This window comes from Penicillium arizonense (assembly GCF_001773325.1).
Source record: "Penicillium arizonense strain CBS 141311 chromosome Unknown PENARI_contig006, whole genome shotgun sequence".
Classification (NCBI taxonomy): Eukaryota; Fungi; Ascomycota; class Eurotiomycetes; order Eurotiales; family Aspergillaceae; genus Penicillium; species Penicillium arizonense.
Window position 1 is genome coordinate 1,473,477 of NW_019173283.1, and position 19,410 is coordinate 1,492,886.

At 46.7% G+C, this 19,410-nt stretch overlaps 4 protein-coding genes across 4 annotated transcripts; 1 reads left to right on the forward strand and 3 right to left on the reverse strand.

The window, feature by feature from the left end:
- Positions 1-1,021: 1,021 nt before the first annotated feature.
- On the reverse strand, positions 1,022-8,386 carry PENARI_c006G12280 (uncharacterized protein; the record flags this gene model as incomplete). Its single annotated transcript, XM_022630671.1, has 5 exons — positions 1,022-1,938; positions 1,989-7,392; positions 7,451-7,852; positions 7,902-7,961; positions 8,021-8,386. 5 exons carry the CDS (start codon positions 8,384-8,386, stop codon positions 1,022-1,024), a joined length of 7,149 nt encoding a protein of 2,382 aa, XP_022489821.1.
- A 5,034-nt stretch (positions 8,387-13,420) lies between these two features.
- PENARI_c006G01465 (TauD/TfdA dioxygenase family protein) lies at positions 13,421-14,726 on the forward strand (the record flags this gene model as incomplete). The annotated part of the gene is made up of 4 exons (XM_022630159.1): positions 13,421-13,558; positions 13,620-14,352; positions 14,402-14,535; positions 14,592-14,726. 4 exons carry the CDS (start codon positions 13,421-13,423, stop codon positions 14,724-14,726), a joined length of 1,140 nt encoding a protein of 379 aa, XP_022489724.1.
- Positions 14,727-15,350: 624 nt separating this feature from the next.
- On the reverse strand, positions 15,351-17,273 carry PENARI_c006G09919 (uncharacterized protein; the record flags this gene model as incomplete). The annotated part of the gene is made up of 6 exons (XM_022630565.1): positions 15,351-15,375; positions 15,436-15,519; positions 15,576-15,694; positions 15,758-16,598; positions 16,647-16,975; positions 17,031-17,273. 6 exons carry the CDS (start codon positions 17,271-17,273, stop codon positions 15,351-15,353), a joined length of 1,641 nt encoding a protein of 546 aa, XP_022489654.1.
- Positions 17,274-18,401: 1,128 nt separating this feature from the next.
- On the reverse strand, positions 18,402-19,374 carry PENARI_c006G04391 (uncharacterized protein; the record flags this gene model as incomplete). The annotated part of the gene is made up of 5 exons (XM_022630294.1): positions 18,402-18,565; positions 18,637-19,074; positions 19,123-19,206; positions 19,259-19,277; positions 19,333-19,374. The coding sequence occupies 5 exons, from the start codon at positions 19,372-19,374 to the stop codon at positions 18,402-18,404; spliced, it is 747 nt and encodes a 248-aa protein (XP_022489610.1).
- Positions 19,375-19,410: the final 36 nt, after the last annotated feature.

Here is a 19,410-nt window from a genome sequence, read left to right on the forward strand (position 1 = left end):
TATGCCTTGTCACATGTGGCTGTAGGTTCGATCACGCCGCAGCCCGTCCGATTTCGAACACAACATTACGTTGTATATGCTCAGCGTCCTCCCAAGACCGGGGTAAGTCATTTTTGTCACCCAAACTTCGAAGCGATTGTCTACGTCTGCATGCGCATGGTTTCAATAGAATATTCCTGGTTTTGCCCCATCGCTCCCTAAAGAGGACAACTTTGGGCTAGTCAATACATCAAACACTTGACTTGCGGTCGCTTCGGCTTGAGGTCTCTCTTTCGTGAGATTGCTATTATCTCCTCGCACCAACACACTATCACCGGCAAGCTTAGGTAGATATAAAGGGCATTTATCATCTTGTCACCCCTTCTCACCCTGTTCTCACCTCTGTCACCTCGGTCTCCAGAATTCTCACGTATATCACCCTCACTTACCCTAAGACAATTTTTTCGCCATTTAATTTTCAAGGCGCTTCGAGAAGTCACGTAGAGTAAATAAAAAAAACAAAAACATACAACAGTAAGGATTCGCTAGTGGTCACCCACCTAACTACTAACTTACCGGCGTGTGGCTTAAGTACGGCTGAGCGGACGGGAAGCCCTGTTTTCCACACCCTGTGGTCGTATGTACTTGCCTTATGGTCAAAACAATTTATGACTAGCCAAAATCCTTAACACCTATAATTGACTTGTTCTAGTTATAATTTCTTATTTATTTTTAAGTGACTAATTAAAGCTTTATACTAAGCTCACAAATTAAATATCCATAGATTATACTATGGTGGATCGGGAAATTAGGATAACGAAATTGAGAGATATATATTTGGTGCACTTGAGGGATAGAGAAATAGACAAATACTCGATCCGTGGCTGGAAACGCAGATCCTATTTATAATTACGATTGATGTAGCAGTGAAAACTCCGTAAAAAAATCAGTGTTTAACTACAAAAGGACTACACCACTATACGTAAGAAACACAAGAGCAAGCCAAAATGAAACCAAAAATCCCTTCTCGCTCCTCGTCAAATCAAGGTTTGCTCAACTGCTCATTGCGGAAGAACATAAAGAATCCAACAGGAATTGCCAGCTGACAACTCAATGCAATCCAAAACCATGGCTTCGAGATACCCTCGATAACGCCCGCCGAAAAGTCAGGAAACACATCTCCAGGTCCGTCACGATCTGGAGCTGTAGCGCGAGCAACCAACGTCGTCACTGTGCCTATCAGCTGCGCAGCGCACAGCGACGCCGCAATATGTATCCTTGTAAGTGTCTGCAGAAGGATCATACCGAATCCAACCCCCTGAATGGAATCTAAGACCCCCAGCCATAGCCAGACTGCTCGGGCGCCCAGGGCGTAAGCGCGTGGTCCGCCCAGCATCCATGGCACCCACCAGCCGATACCAGACGTGCTCCAGAGCATCTGCCCCCATCGTGGAGCACCCAGTCCAATAGCGAAGATGGCCATGATCCAAGAGTGACTTTTAGATCGCCAAGCCAATATTGCTAGAAGTACGTACCAGACTCCGATGAAGAAAGTAACGGCCAGCAGAAATATTGCCCAACGTGGCACATACTTAGATCCCCAGAGATAATTCCAGTTTCGTTGGTAGGGCATGCTGAGGAAATAGTTCTGCAGCACCACTGATACTGAGAACCAAATAATGATCTTGCGTCGGAGGATGCTCTTGTAGAAAGCTGGGATTTTGCCGGGGGTCTGGCGGTAGTAGCTGGGTAGACCGGTGAATAGAACCACTGCTATGCCGAATAAAAGAGCGGCTATCGGAATGGTGATTGCTGCAACAGCGCCCGGAGACTCAAGAATTTCTCTGCCATTCCCCGAGGCAATATCAGCGCCCCAAAAGAAGAGTGCAGCGATGTAGAGATTCTGCGTGCCCTGGATAATGCATGCGCGATACACCCAGGATTCACTCTTTGAGCCACCTACAGGAAAGTTAGGAAAGAAGTGACAAAAGTTTCTGTTAGATACATACCGTCGTCCCCAAAATTGAGTGAAAAGAACAGATATCCGCTGGAGGAGCCGACGATGTATAAGGTAGTAGCAAAATGATACGTCCAATCCTGACCGTTGCCCTTAGGAACAAATGCTGCAATACCTATAGTCAAGAATGCAAGACTATAAAACACGAAAGGTAGAGACAGTAGACGAACGGATGGGATGCGCCGGAATGCGAGCCACCAGCCACAGGTCGTAACAATATACACACTTCCTAAAATGTAGAGGGTGATGGGGCTTTGCCCTGATGATGAGGTGAGCAGTGTAATCTGGGAGGAGTTGGCAGCCATGATCTGGCCCAAAGCGAGAATGATTGAGTAGATTGGCCAATCGAACACGCGAGTCAACAGCCATCGTTGGATCCTGGGTGGTCGCTTGAAAGCCTTGGGCCGCAAGAGTTCTTGTGTTGACAAGTCCTCCCAGTTGGATGCATCGTCTTCGACTTCATCATCTTGATCGTTGAGAGATGGAGATCTTCGATAGGGCGAAGGACTGCGGCTGGATACACGGCCTAGCTTGGCTTCACGCAGGCTATCTGACCATTCTTTTTCACTATTCATGATAAAATCCTCAATACAAAGATCACTTTCGGAGTTTTTGCCAGTCAACCGTTGCAACATCCCCTGGAAACAGCGTGAATATTTCCCAGTTTCGTCTTTAAACGTGGGGTCTGCAGACTCCAATGAGAAACTTTCACGAGTTCCTTTGATTTGGTCCACGCTTAGGATCGAAGAGGACCTCAGCCTGCTCCTTGTCGATGTTGAATGAGCATCATCAATCCCGAGACCTGCTACTACTGAAGGCTGTGGCAGAGTTGTCACGGACAGAGTTCGGCCTCGTTGCCTTCTTTCCGTGTCAGTAACGGACGATGAAGGGTTGTGCTGCCCCTGCTTCACAATTGCCTCGGCCGCTTCCGGTGAAATGCCCTGTTCATCGGGATCCGCAATTTCTTCCAGTCTGGGAGTCAATGCAGTACCCTCATGTAAGACAGTTCGTCTTATCTGATGACCTGGGCCAGACCGAACACCCAACGAGAGCGATCGATGAAGACCTTCGTCAGGAATTTGTGGTGAAGACCTGGGGATCGGATTCATTTCATCAAGATTCGGACTTGCAGTTCGCGTCGAAAAGAAGGAGATCTGACTGAAGTTGCGCGAGTGATGACCACTCGACCGTTTCTTCCGTGCTGGGTCATTTTCCTGCTCATGCATACGAATTGACTGCGCTTGCAGATGATCGAGATCCTCGACCCATCGAGCCACGGGAAAGCGTTGTTTAGCCGAGCTCGCTCGCATCATAGCGCGGTCCTTCTGCTTTGACTCTATAGCGCTTTCAATTGCCACTTTGAATTGTTTCTGGAGATGCTTCACCGTCATGGATTCGACAGGGAACCACCAGCCGGGCATTTGACCAAGTCCCCCGACCAACGCTCCAACACCCAGAGCCCCTTTTCGGCCGAACTCCACCGCCACAAGGCCAAATGGCTCGTCACGCGATGGTATAAGAGCAAATTCAGCTCCTGTAAAGATGAACGGAGGCAACGCAGTGAACTCAGGCTTCGAGAATACCCGTCTCGGGTAGAGATTCATCATTTCTTCCAGCTTGAGCGCGGCGAATTTGCCATACATATCAATGACAGGACCGATACAAATGAGCTGTACGTTCGAATGCCTCTCCAAGATTGCCGGGAACACATCGGCGATCAAATCAACGCCTTTCTGAACCGACCAACGGCCGACAAATACAAATAATTCGGCGGTTGGGTCGACTTTCAGCCCAGCCCATTTCTGCGCTTGAGAACGATGATCACCCCTGGATTGTTCATATGCCTGGTCAACCTTAATGACCTGATGGGCCTCCGTCTCGGGATCCCATGGCTCAGTATCGGACGGATCTGGGTTAGGAAGCTTGCCGATTTCTTTCAGGCCCCAAAAGATAGGATATCGTGCGTAGGATCGATCGCCGTATTTGTTTGAAACTCCCACAGCTCCAAACCCACGTTGATGCACTCGAAGGTAGCTCGCTCCGGCATGAAGCAGGTTGAATACCTCGCCAAATTGCACATATTTGCGGATTATGGCAATTTCAAGGTTGAAAACCTGGCTTATTTCTTCAAGCTCCTTTTGATCGCGTAACGGCCATAGACCTTGGAACTCAGCGTTGTGCAATGACAAACAGCACGGTATGGTGCTTGGAAGTAGGTAGAGCGGCGCCACTGCACCGTGGTAGTCGTTGATGTGGTAGATGTTGATACAGTGAGAGAAGCGCTTAACCGTCTCAGCTATGCAGCTGTTCCATGCACTATAGTAAATGGCGCTATGAAGATCGTCCATCCGAGGGGGATACGGCTCTGATTTCGTTTGCTGACGGAAGATAGGGGCGTCGAGCAGAACATACGTGATGTTTCGCAACTTGTGATATTGGACCTGGACTTCGTAGACACTGTCGGCGATGGTTACGGACATAGGCTCGGCCAATGTGTCTATTGGATAATCGACTCCCCCGACGCAGGGTACCACCCAAATGATATCGTGGTGTGGAAGATTCTTCCCCATGAGTTGGGCCATAACGCCGAGTCCGCCAATTTTGATTTTGATCTCCCAATCCTCAATGTCATATTCCAAAGTTGCCAGCAAAACTGTCCTTTTTTTCTTTGAGGAGAGTGAAGCCGCCAAGGGGAAAATTCCCGTGGTAGATGGCACAGTCATTTCTGTCATCAAGGCTCCTTTGTTTTCTTCGCCGCCCAATTTCTCAAATCCTCGACGGGGGCGGAGGAACGAAGGTAGAATGTGAAATGGCAAGCTGACACCTGTGCGGTTGAAACTGATGTTGTAAAATGCCGCCATGTAGATCAGGACGCTCAGTCCAGCAGTGAGTACTGGAAAAACCCACAACAATACATAGATGATCTCTTGGTGTAGGCGCAAACCAGAGGGAACCAGTTCAAATTGCATATTTCCGTCGTTCAGCTCCATTCGGTAAGCCATGTATGGCGCGGGCGGAAACTGAGTGAAGTTGACAACATTATCAGCGACAGAAAGTGAGTCAGGCTGTAGCCGATTTAGTCGACTGCTATTCAACGTGTCTCCGAGAACGAGGGTGCGATCAAGCTTCTTGTCAGAGTTCAGTCCCCAAACATTAACCTGGAATCGCGAAGGCCATTCAGCTGACAAGTGGAATTTCCAGATGCCCACCTTGCGATCATGAGAGAATGAGTTTTTGAGGCCGATGTCTTTGCCGAAGCGATTGAAATCCCCAAAGGCGAATAGGTGAGGGAATCGCCTTGGGGCCTTGTCCTTTTCTCGCGAATCCAACCGTTGAATATGCTGGCTACTGCCAGCCGCTTTGCTCCAATACTGAAGAATGACATGATCGGCATCCCATCGCTGTTGTTTCGTACCGGACCATGGAAGACTATTGATTTGGCTGGAGCCTCCATCGTAGGGTTTCCATGGACTCCACGAGCTCTCCCAGTTCGTTGAATACCGCCATTTATCTGCGCCGGCGGCTTTGTGTTGCACCAAGAATCCATCTTCATTAGTGAATTTGGTGAGTCCAGTATTGGTGTAGTTTGCCGACATGGGGAATATCATGGGGTTGTCTTTGCGTCCAATGCGGAACATCAACCGATCAACCGAGTTTGTAAACCGGGACTTTGTTGCTGTGGAAGCATTTTTGACGGTGAGCACATGTATGCCATGGGTTACGTTGTCCAAAGTTCCCTTCCAGGACCATACGCTTGGAACTTGACCAACGTGCTCCAGGCTTCCTGGCCTCACGGTCTCACAGGAGACGCTTTTTGTGTTGATGTTTGGCACCGTTTGACTTTCGGTAGTTGATGATACTGTAAAACTCTCCGTAATCATGTCACAGTCGAGTTCCTCCGAGAACCGTAATTCTATGTCAACACTCTGCTCGTCGAAAGCAGTAGTGTTTGATTCGATTCGAGCATCATGCCCTGGTTCAAATGCAGTCATCATCACGGGAGGAGGAATCCATTGCGCTATAGGGACATAGGCTCGGAACTCGAAGGGCTTCAAAGTAGTTTGATCCAGGCAACCGTTGAAGACCTGGGATCCGTGAATGCCGAGTCTGACTTGACTGGATTGCAGAGTAACCTCATCATAAGGCGCCAGCAAATTCCTGACTTTGGTTCCCCCCTCAAAGGGAGCAAGGAGGCTGTCGAGAGGCGAATTGCAATCGAAATTGTATGACACCGATATGTTTTCATTATGATAAACGAGCCAAACTGCAGTCTCGTTGGTCGGGTCAAGATCGCTCACTCCGGGATACTGGTCACGAAGAACACTCCAAATTCCCATCTCGGTTGCGGTGTCGCCAGATCCGGGAAGCGTGACATTGCGGGTATACTTGGAGAGACTCTGAAGATAATAGCCGTCCTTAAGCGAAGGAAGATTTTCACGGAGATAGTAGAATGACTTGATAATGTTGCGCACTGGATGTGTGGGATCTCGGTGATCCATTCCTACTTTCTCGTCGTGGCATCCTGTCAATGCAGCCTCGATTGGAAACTCATTGTACTGACTCGACCCAAGTCCGTAGCATCCCTGTATTTGCCAGGACGGCGACGAGGTCATCGGTTGGCGACCGAATATGCCAAGCGGACTCGTACTGTCGAGAACGTAGAATTCTTGCTCTTCTCCCCAGAGCAGGATTGGAATTCCAGGTAGATGGAGTGATGTAATAAACTGCCCCAGCAACATCTTTGCTGTTCCCTGTCGAATGGATGACCAGCGGAATGTATCTTGGTTAGCAGTTCCCATCATGTGTCTCGGATCGAACTTCCCAGTGTTAAAGTTGATGAGATCGTTGGTTATCAGGATATCGTTCCAAGCGTCGACAAAGTCAACACTAGTATCCGCCGGTGCTGTGAAATTGCCGTCCATACCGAGAAACCTAGTGAGAGCACGATAGATGCTGTAGTGAAACACTGCCGCATCTGCCCCATGACCCTCTGGTTGCCGAAGAAAATACCGATCATCTGAAGCATTGGTGAGAGAAATGCTTTCAGTCGCGTTGTTTGGCCTCATTTCTGGCTCGCGTCCACGGCCGAGATAGATTGATGCGTAAGAGTTGCTTGCCGTGAACTCGCCCCCGATGAAGAAGTTGTCCTTTCCCAGGCGAGACGCACATTTGCGAATGGCCAGGGAGCTGCTTGCAAATGCATCCACTGTAATTTGACCTGCTTTATCGAAGCGGAGCGCATCAATATCGAGGGAGGTGATTAACATGCAAGTGAAGTGCTCAATCTTTTGTCTGACTGATGGAACCCATTCTCGAAGCCGGTCTTGCACCAAAGCAGCTTTTGCCAGAGACTTTTGCCAGTCAGGTGCGAGGCTGACAGAGTCAATAGCACCATACTGTTAATCAAGTTAGAAGTTAGTGAGCTGGTTTACATTTTCGCCGAAGGACACTGACCTGGTCAAAGTCACTGTCATAGCAGCCCTTCAGTTGATTGAGGAAGTCGGTCTCGTTTCCAATTGGCACTCCCACCTCGGAGTAGAAAATGGGATACTTGCACTCTTTCTTGTATTGGTTGCTGGGACTGAAATCAAAATATTTTTGATCTTCCTTCCAAACCGTTCTGTATTCGAGAGGGTTCAGCGGCGCAGTACTGTTGAGAAAGCCCTGGAACCCGAGCAAATCCGCCATACTAATAAATGTCAAATTGAGTGCGGTTTCCGAGGAGATCAAGAATACTGACGTGCCATATGTACTGTCCGCCATGACATACATCCCTCGTCGGTGAATTTCATCGATCGCAGATCTCCACTGTTGAATGGTGCCATAGTGTTTGTCCAACAGACTGAAGTCTAGCGGCTGTTTCCGGTTAATTGGGTACATATTGTTTGAGATTAGGCTTGCATACTGAATAGCTATCCGACTTCCAAGGAAAGTTCACGAAGGGGGTACCAGCGATATAGACTCCCTTCAAACAGAATGAATTGTCAGTTTCTTTCATCAAAAGCACATCAAGGCCTTACTTACCTTGATCCCAATGCCTTGTATGTAATCCAAATTCTCTCTCAATCCAGTCATGTCCCCTCCGAACCGGTACTGGTTTGAAATAGTATCGGTCTCGAACACTGTCCCATTTATGTCATTGTTTTCCGGGTCGCCATCAACATATCGATCAAGAAAGAGTGCGTAGAAGGGAAATCGCCAATTTGAAGGCGACGGATTGTATGTATGCTTTGGCCATTCGCCCCAGTAATCAAGAACACGCTTTGCAGTCTTGTTCTCATTTAGATTGTACTCTGACAATTCTTGATCATAACGAAGACCAAGGACTAACTGGCTGAACAGGAGTACCAGCATGCAAAGTGCACTCATGGCTCCGACTGTCAAGCCCATCATCTATCGGGTTCAGCACCATAAATCACAATAGAAACCCAATTCTTCCCTTGATCATATATTAACAGAGAAATATTTTGGATTCTATTATATACTTTATCCTAAGCACCTCTTATGATGGAATTCGGCGCAAGATATAGGATGCTTTGACCGCCATTCTTCTGTAATTCGCCTAGCTGATCTGGCGCAAGGCTGAGGCTCAATTAAAGCCCCCAAACACTGAGTTGCAATCAGCCTCACCAGTAGCTGACGGGCGCCTACGGCGATGAGATCACCAGGCTCAACCCTAGGGCAATGCTAAATGCAGCACCGAGTTGATGGTGACTTCTATGCTATACGTTAATCGTATTTTGTTTCGCAGTCATTTGCAGGGGAAGACTACACAAAATCGGTATTATGGGAGCGGGGAGGCAACATGCCTATATTCCACTCCGCGGGGGTATTGTCGATGTTAGCGATACTTAGTTGGCTGGGGTTATTCCCTGGTCCCGTATTCAAACTCTTAATATACTTTAAATAAGAGTGGTAGGGTATACCGTCGGTCTAGACCCTGCTTGGCAAATCTGACATTATTGCCGCGATACTCAGCGCAAGAAGACTATATACGAACACGAATTCATGGCTTGCATGTGTAAGATAACCATCAAGGGACTTATCCGGTACAATAGAATTAACCATTAAACCCTTTGCAATAATTATTTCGAAATATACTGACGCTTATAAATGCTTAAATTATCGTTGTATTTGTTTGTATCAATGTTGAGAACCAGTGCTCAACCAGTGTGTAGCTAAATCTTAGGTGGAGGTTGGGTCCGATAAAAGTATGCAATAGGCGGCATAAATGAGAAAAGTATAATCATCTTGCATCCACCAAAACCACGACAGCCCCACGCTATATGAGGCATCGATAAGCAACGGACGAGGTCTCCGCCACTCTTGGCCTCCATTGGGCTGAGCAATTGTGTATCAAATTAGACACTCAGCTGAGAGTGACGGTCTGCAGGAGACGGTGGCTCATGTAATACCTCGTACTCAGCCTGCCAGTCTGATCGAGAATAATCACGATCATGTGATAGAAGGTGGACCTTGAGGCCCTAGAGCAGCTCGCCTGATCATACAACACCAAATGTAAGTAGAAGTCCTGTTGGAGAATCTGGATGCTGTATAGTGCTAGTGTCACTTGGACAAAGAATACGACACAGGTTGCGGACCAAGAATAATTGACGTGTTTAACAAAGTGAGAGCGCATCGAATAGATCCTCATTAACGAAACTTCACCTTCTTTGGGTAAGTGGTAAGGCTCTCAACGAACGACCGCGAGGTAACATACATCCGAATAGAGTTCGCGGATATACATCGTCCTCTGTTCGAGATATCTCGGTTTAATGAGTATTATGTTCGTAAACACAATACTTTTTCCGTATAATCTTCTAAGGAATTTCTGATGGGTAGGTAGAGAAGTAACTTATTTCCCAAGCGAGCTGGCCACCCCAAAACAGCATAGTAAATACGATATATTCTACACTGATATCTCAACAACCACGTTTTTATTTTATTTTCTTATTTGCCGATAGCTGTTGATAAGGCTTTTCAACACTATATATTAATTTTGACGAACCTAAAACCTACATTGTTACGGTATCGAAAATTACGTTGCTAGATGCCAGAAATATAGATATCTCAATTACTAAGTTATAGAAATTCTTTGAACTCCTCTTAGATACTAGGATACCACCTAAAAAGCATTAATTTTTAAGGAATAGTCCATATAACCTGCCGTTGTTGTGATACTATGTTGTAATTTATCGCATTTACTATGGTGTTTTAGGGTGGCCAGCTCGCTTGGGAAATACGTTAATATTACAAGACAGAATGAAGGCAAAAAAGAAAGCGCCCCCAGTTGGAAAAAAAAACATACAACAGTAAGGATTCGCTAGTGGTCACCCACCTAACTACTAACTTACCGGCGTGTGGCTTAAGTACGGCTGAGCGGACGGGAAGCCCTGTTCTCCACACCCTATGGTCGTATGTACTAGAGTCAGCATTGGAATGTATTATACTGCAGAACAAGTATAAAAGGTAAGAAGGCCTCAGAGCCCATTAAATCCGCCCCGTTATTTCGTAATATGGGATGGTACTGTCCAGCCAATATGCATATGATTAATTGGAGGCAACCTTGGAAGATCCATGATAAGAGCCTACGAAAACTTGAATCTCGCATGCGCAGACCACCACTTTCGTCAGTCCGAATTGTGTGACATTCGATTCGACCTGAAATTCCCTTATGATAAGCAACGTGTGACAAAAATGCAGGCTGAGAATATCAATCTGCTTGTTTGACTAGCAAGGGCCATGATGTGCAGCCTGAAGTATGACGTGACGTAGCCCTGCATAATTATGGTATGCATCGCGACTACCTTGGGCAACACGTTCCGGAACTTCTTAGAAACTTGATTAGATATTACTGATTAGCATGGTCATATTAGATATTATTCCAAGACATTTGTAGTCTTCTTCACCTTTGCTTTTGCCATTAGCCTACTATTCACATTTGAGCTGTACCCTGCTTCTAATCGCGGAATTTTAACTCCAGCATGAAAAGATCATCCCAGTGGATCAGCAAAACACCTCTGGGAGAGATATCCCGATTTGTTGTTGGCGAAGGATCGTGGCTTTCACCAGGAGAAGTTGAACGCGCTGATAGCCTCAAAGAGATCGAGTGAGCCTTCGAACCTAACTTGATGCGCGCCATATCTAAACTCCACTTATTGATAGTCCGAAATCTTCTGATCGTATTATCGTATCTTGGTCTGGGCCAGATGATGCTGAAAATCCACAAAACTGGCCGACAAATCTTAAAGCATGGGTGGCTGGTGTCATATCGTGCGTCGTTTCTTATCCACAGCACAAGTCTGAGAAGCTAAACTGACTGTGATAGACTATACTCTTTCGTTGTGTACTGTGGCTCTTCGATATTCATACCTAGCTATGAAGCAATGATGGCCCAATTCGGGCACTCAAGGGTCACAGTGTCTCTTGTGCTAGCATTTTATGTCGTGGGATGTGAGTAATCTGAAGCTACTTTCGACACAACTTTAGAAAAACACTGATCTCACACTGCATGGCGTTTCTAGATGGTATTGGTCCATTGCTGTTTTCCCCACTGAGCGAAATTCCCTCGATCGGACGGAACCCGCCTTATGTCATATCCTTTGCAATATTCGTTGTCATCTCTATCTGTCTAGCGGTGCTCGACAATTTCCCCGCAATTGTTATGCTTCGATTCTTTCAAGGCTTCTTCGGAAGTCCATGTCTAGCCACAGGTGGCGCAACTATCCACGATATTTATTCCCCTTCGGCTGCTCCTTATGGCATCGCTATCTGGGTAGCCTGCATTTATTGCGGTCCAGCAGTAGGACCTCTACTTGGCAGCAAGGCTGTTGAAAAGCTAAATTGGCACTGGCCACTATGGCAGATTGCCATAATGGGTGGATTTCTCTTATTTATGATGTGCTTTCTTCCAGAGACATTATCAAGCAATATTCTTCTGCGTCGAGCGCGACGCCTCCGCAAAGTCACTGGGAATGAGAATCTTATCGCCCAGTGTGAACTCACCCCGATCAAAACGTCAACACATATCAGCCAATCGTTGATTCGGCCAATAGAAATCGCGATCAAAGACCCTGCGATAGGACTTGTTTGTATCTATGCTTCATTCATTTACGCTATCTATTACTCCTTCTTTGAGGTGTTTCCTCTGGTATACCAAGATATTTACAAGATGTCGACCATCTCATATAGTTTGACATTCCTAGCCATTGTGGTAGGCTGTCTGGTTGCCATTTTTATCTACGTTTTCTACCAGAGTCAGGTGACTTGAGTCACAAGAAGAATTGGTTTCGTTAAATCTGCACGAGAAAAACCTCATCCCTGCTCTCCCGGGCGTGGTACTAACACCCGTCGGTTTGTTTATCTTTGCCTGGACAGCGCGAGAATCTATCCATTGGGTTGTGCCCACTCTCGGCATTGCGATACATGCCGGTGCCACCTTCGGTGTTTTCCAGGCCATATTGACATACCTCCCAATTACTTATCCACAATACGTCGCGTCACTCCTTGCAGCAAGTGACTTTACACGGTCAGCTACAGCTGCAGCTATTATAATTGTCAGTACTTATATGTACGACGACCTCGGGGTCAGCAAAGGTGTGACTCTCTTGGGGAGTATTTCCATTTTGGGTATCCTTGGCATGTGGCTATTTTGGAGATTTGGAGCCAGGCTAAGAGCAAGGAGCAGCTTTGCAACTTCGTAGAGGGGATACGTCCAGTTTTCTTTGCGGATCTGATTTTGACAATGGTGATGATTAATTCCCCTAAAATAGAAAGAGGCTTTCCTAAATCAGTTGCTTGTGTAGTATATCTGCTCTGCCATGTGAGAATTTATATCTGAGTTGCCGCTGCTTTTATGTAGCTCTCAGAGTCAGGTCGAGTAGATATCAATCCGGGCTCATACTTAGTAGGTGCTCAGTGAGTGTGTGAGTACTCAGACCCCGAGATACTGAGCGTTCTGCGCTGAAGTTAAGCACCTTGTGATACATTTTCCCGTAGCAGAGTCATTCACTGCGTTACTAGCAACATCACGAAAGCTGAATGCCATGTTGTTGACACGTTCTTCGTCACCCATCCTTATTGTAAGGCTGTTATATCGGATCACGCCATACTAACATTATCAATCAGCCTCGGCGTACATAAGCTCCAACGGCTCTCGTAAGGTGTTATTGTTGAATATAGCACGCAAGCCATCAGATGGACTTCTTTCAGTTGTGGAATATCAGTTACCCCGCTTGGTGCTCAAATTGATTCGTTAAAGGCCCTCAGATTGCGCCCCTAAAGGTTACGTATATCTAAGTTCATACGTGACTCCAGTATCGAATGACGCGAACAGAAGTGAGAGTGGTGTATTTAAGTCGGTAGATAGCCAAGGGGACTTTCTGTTGCACAGCTTCTGCAATTTGAAGAAATAAAAGAACAAACATGGCGCCATCCATCATCGAATCTCCCGCTGGAGAGATCACCGTCCCTATTAAGACCGACCCTAGAATAGCCGATTCCAACCCCAAAGCCCGAGTGAGAAGGGTTATCGACGAGGAAGGGGGAAATACTACTGCCAGTGTACGTCACGATCAACCCGTTGATAGTTACCTCTACAGAAAGCTCACCCAGGCAACTTTAGTATCCAGCCTACCTGCCCACTTGGGACTATGGCGAGAAATACCCTCCTCTTGAGCCGTTCACTCATGTCGATCACGGCAAAGATGCAGATACATCCCTGAAAGACCTTCTATCCGAAGGATCTAAGATTCAAAAGATCACACCAACGATCGGCTCCGAAGTCACAGGCATCCAGTTAAGCAAGCTCACCTCCGCCGGAAAAGACCAGCTCGCCCTCCTCGTTGCTCAACGCAAGGTTGTGGCTTTCAGAGACCAAGACCTTGCTAGCTTACCTATTGAAGAAGCGCTTGAGTTCGGAGGGTACTTTGGCCGGCATCATATTCATCCCACTAGTGGATCTCCAGAGGGATATCCAGAGATCCATCTGGTTCACCGACACAATAATGACTGGGGACTTGATCAGTTTCTCGCTGGGAAGAATAGCAGTGTATCGTGGCATTCCGATGTTACTTACGAGCAGCAGCCACCTGGGACGACTTTCTTGTACATTCTGGATGGTCCAGAGGTCGGCGGCGATACTGTTTTCGTGGACCAGGTTGAGGCTTATAACCGGCTTTCACCGGCTCTCAAAGAGAGACTGCATGGGTTGAAAGCTGTGCATTCGGGAGTTGAGCAGGCCGAATTTAGTCTGAGCCGCGGAGGAGTTGTAAGACGAGAGCCCGTGAAGAATGAGCACCCCCTTGTTCGGACTCATCCTGCGACTGGCGAAAAGGCGCTTTTCGTGAATGCTGGCTGTAAGTTGGCCTTCTAGATGTTGAATGCCTGAACTCACACGACGGAAAGTCACTCGCAGTATTGTCGGCCTTAAGAAAGAGGAAAGTGATGCCCTCCTAGGCTTCTTGTTGGCCCATATCGGTCGGGGTATCGACTACCAGGCTCGTATTCGGTGGGCCCCAAAGACTGTTGTTGTTTGGGATGTAAGTCGATTTCTTTGTTACTTGGCTGGCGATGACAGAGGCTAACATATTCAAAGAACCGTATCACCGCGCACTCTGCAGTCGTTGACTGGGTGACTGGTGAGCGTCGCCACCTGGCACGTATCACACCGCAGGCTGAGCGTCCTTATGAAACACCATACATCGCAGAAGCAGAGCAAGCGAAGGTTTGAGCACCAAGTTTTAATAGGATTCTTAAGGGTGGTCACGAGAGAGACATGATTTTTGATCGAACATCGTACACAAAGAGTTTTAGGCAGAGAACGAGGACTTCAGGTTGCAATGCTAGGCTTGTCAATTGATTCTTCTACTGCCATGATACAAATCTGGAGGAAAACATTTTCTAGCCATATTTTAGTGTAAGTTTACGTGGGCGCGGTTGATGTACACAACAAACCCCTCACTAAATATTGCAACATCAGTGCCAAACCTGGCGCGATTATCGTCGGCAAAAATATATTGATGAAAATGGTCTCATTTAAGCCACGATTTTGCAATTTTGACCGGCGTTCAATTAAACATGAGCCTACAAGTTACATCCATTGCCTTATCACCAGCTCGGTGGCTAGACCCATCTCGCTAAACGCGGTCGCATGTGCATCCTATGAAGCTAACCTCGGATAAATACACTCTTGTTTTCAAAAGTTTCATTTGAGTTCGAATGGGTGTATTTAGCATGCATTGGGTAATATAAACTGCTAGACATGTGGAATGTAAATTGACTATGTACAGTGTTGCTTCCACCCTAGTCGAAATATATACATCACAGTAGGCATTACCCGAACGGTGAGCAGACTTCAAAGAGCAAATCGGAAATCAATTCTGCATTAATTGTTAGCTCGTCAGTACTGGGTACAATTGTAATTTCCCATGTCCGCATACCTCTTGTTAGTCAACACTGGGTTTTCGCGTAGGTAAAGCTCTCTTTCTTCGGTTGTCATAGCGTTCCATTGGGCTGCATTTTGTCTGGATGTGTTAGTAGGGGTAGCCTTCTCAAACCACAGGAGGATATGGATACTTACTTGTTGCGCCAGTCATAATAGAACTTTGCAACAATGAAAAGGGCTATACCAGACACCGCTAGTGCGATCAAAACCTTGTTCCCATGCCTGTAATATGGTGCATCTTTTGCTTGATAGACCTGTTTGTGATTGTCAGCATCACTAGGCAATCGACAAAATCAGAGTAATGATTGGAAACTGACATTAGCGCTGACAATGCTGGAGATTTGCACAGTCATATTGTACAATGCAGAAGCCACAGTACGAGTCCGTACAGAGCCAGCATTTCGTGAGGTCAAAGCCACCAGCACAGGGTGAATACTGGGACCTCCGACAAGCAGAGTGAGGATAGTCCATCTAGGCCAGGGCATGCTTTTTTGTGGAAGCACCTCTAATGCAATTAACAAAATCAAGTTCCACACTCCCATCACTGCACCGCACAGTAGGCGTTGGTTTGTACGCTCCGCCAGCCAGGTAATGGCTATTATAGTGATGATCCCAACGACGGCTGAGGGAATAACCAACAAATTAGTCTGGAAAGTCGTGAATCCTTGCGATCGTAATTGTAACGTGAGGTAGTTGGTCGCTGGCCCAGAGGGAATCATCCAGATCAGCCCAATAATGTAAAGTGGCCACATATGGAAGTCCTTCAACGATGCCCACATAAGCTTTGGTGTGATTGCTTGGCGATTATGCATAGTACCCTTGCTAGGATCATCTCGGATAACTCGATTCACAATGATCTTTTCTTCATGTTCATTGAACCATCCGTGTTTGCCGCGGAATCCTCCCTTCGTTTGTACCGGCGAAGCGGGCATCCAGAATACGGCGATAATTCCAATGGTGCCAGTTATAAGGCCTTCATATGCGAAGAGGTATCGCCATGAGCCCCCACCATGAGAGTCGGTAATATGGAGAAAACCGAAAGCCAGGAATGCGCCGATAATTCCAGCCACTATTAGGGAGATCCAGAAGCAGGTCAATCGTTTGGGCAGCTCATTGGACTTATAGAAGAAAGACAAGAAGAGGACAGTGTCGGGTATGCTGGACATCGTTAGTCAAATCTCACATCATTCGATCTTAGCCACTCACAAGCCACCCTCCAAAAGCCCTAGCAGGGCCCGAAGGGTCAGATATGATGCGCGTCCTTGCAAAAAGGCCTGACAGGCTGCAACCAAACTCCAAGAGATCATTTGAATCGGAATCCAGCGATCGGGGCCCAGTCTCTTGGAGATCAATTGCGAGGGCATCTCGGCCAGCAAGAAGCAGACTAGAAATATAGTTTGACCCAAGTTGTAATCATTACTTGTCATCTCCAGATCCTTGAGCAATGTACTTGACAACGCCTGGCCGATGTTTCCTCGATCAAGCTGTAATGCAAAGAATGTCACGCAGGCAAAGGTGCAAACACGAATGTCAATCTGTTCAAATTTCTGTCTGAGCATCTGCGTCTGATTGGAAAGAAAAACCACTAACCTTTCTAACGATCTTCTTTTCTTCCTGCTCTGTCCATTGAAAATCCGGATCCCAACGATGAAGTCCCTCGTAGCTGTCAATAGGCCTGAAGAGGCGATGGCTGTCTGCTCCCTCGAATGTGCCTTCCGCTTTGTTTGAATGGCTCTGCTGTCGTTCCCTATCCGAGTCATCTCCGATACTAGTACCCGGCGAGACTTTCAGACTGGCAGATACCTGCACAGTCTTCTCATCTTCATTTGCCATGTTTAATGATTGCAAGAAAAGGCAATGCAGCAGTATATCTCATGGAGGTTAGAGTATATCTCGTGGAGGTTAGTTGGTCTAGGCAAGCGTCTTGAAAGATTAGTATAGCTTTAGTGCTTTTATACTCCTAAAGAAAGCGCAAGAATAATTTAAACCGGTCACGCAATTCTGGTCAGTGAAGGCTCGTGGTGACGACATGTTATGCCTACAGCCATAAATGAGACCATCGCGGGGGGTTATGGTCCAAGCCCAATGCACCTCTTCATAGCGGGAGGCTAAGCGAGGGTAAATAAGTAGGAAAACAGCGCTAGAGCATATCTTATGGTTATGGCGGCACGTCAGAACTTTTGAACACCTCCTAAAGTTTGCACATATTGGGTTTACTCAAAATGTACGTTTGCGATGGGTTCCAAAAAGGCTTATGTTGATCCTTAGATCCTTAGATCGCATGTTTGAAATTAGACTTCTAAAAATCAATGCCTCGCCGAATAAGGCGTGACAGCAGTTATTGTTTTTTCTCGGAGCATTCTTACTTTTCTGACTAGCTGCAGGGGTGGGTCACCGGCTTTAAGACTCCCATCACCGGCAATGAAAACACTCGATCGCCAAGCCCGAGATTGCCTTTTTTTCTTTTTTTGCAATCCTTCAAAATCCCCGAAATTTATTGCACAAAACCAAGGAAATTTGAGTGGGGCCTGTCATTCATTAGTCTTTCGATTCAATGGTGGGTTTTCGCTCATGTTCGGGGTTTGATCCTGTTTGTGTTTAGAAACCCACATTTACTTAAAAAGTGTACAATACAAGGGATCACCTGAATATGGCAATCAATTTTTACTTATCTGACATTGGTTCTCAGACCTGGATACATCGATTTAAAAATTGATTAGTTCTTGAGAAATAATTTCTTTCGAGCCGCTGAGAGCAGAACGTGGAGAAATGGGGAAAGCTGTGGATACCTCAGACACCCAACAATTCGTTAGTACACGACCAATACGCCAAGTTGGTTCGCGATAAGGTTATTATAGTTATACGACTACAATATCGATGGAGAGGTAATTTATATGCAATGACCGCGCAACTGTTACTTCTGCGACACCAAGCAGTTTATCTCCTACGGGGCTAATTCCTTCATTCTTCCTTGGCCCTCTGAATCATTTCTCGAATCGCATCTCCAAGCTCAGTGATGATAGGTCCTGAGCGTGGAACAGTGTGTCCCTTGCCAGTATCGAAGAATTGGGCCGTATCGGGGTCACAGACGTTGTATAGCGAGTCGGCGCCGCAACGGAAAGGGTCTATCCATAAAAACGTAACAATTAGCTAACCGTCGAGAGATTTCTTTCTTCCATAAAAAGACAACACGTACCAGCTGCGCCAATGACATGGATCGATTGGATATCAATCATCTCCTCTCGCTGATCAGCGAAGATATACCCTTTCTTTTCGTCGATTGGGGGCAGGCCCGTGAAGAAAATACCACACTTAATCCGCCGAGGGCGGCCGTGCTCCTGCTCCATCTTTTGCTCGTGCAAGATGTACGTCGATGCGATAGAGGCTCCTTCACTGTATCCACAGATGCCCTCGATATCAGGATTCTCCTCAAGTTTCTTGTCGAGATACTCCATAATATCTTTATGGTTGGCCCAGGTGATATCAACAGGTATCATCCCACTGAGAAGCTCTTCTGCGGGAGCATCTGAGTTGCCTCGCGCGCCGCGTACTGATTGGTGTAGTGCTTCTGTTTCAACACCCTGGTAGTCAAGCCAGCGGTAGTGTGGCGGGGGTCCAAAAAATCCCTCATTTCCTGCCTCTATTAGATCGCTTCAATTCAATCATCGCGAGTGTATCACACCTTCGGGGGCCTTGCCGTATAGCTGCGCATTAATGAAATAAAATGAAGCTGCGTTGTCGGCGGCCAAATTTTGTTGCAACGGCCCTATTTCACGAGTCAGTGTATGATAACTTCTCCATCAGCAATTCAACGATACCTAGCTGCGCGTCGAAAGTCTGCGACAATCAGTATAATCCCGGTGACCCCACTTCAGGGACGATATTCACTTACAGGGCCACTGCTCAGTGAACCGTGAAGAGACAAGAAACGCATTTTGAAAGCTGAAATGCCAATTTGGTTGAAGAGTTG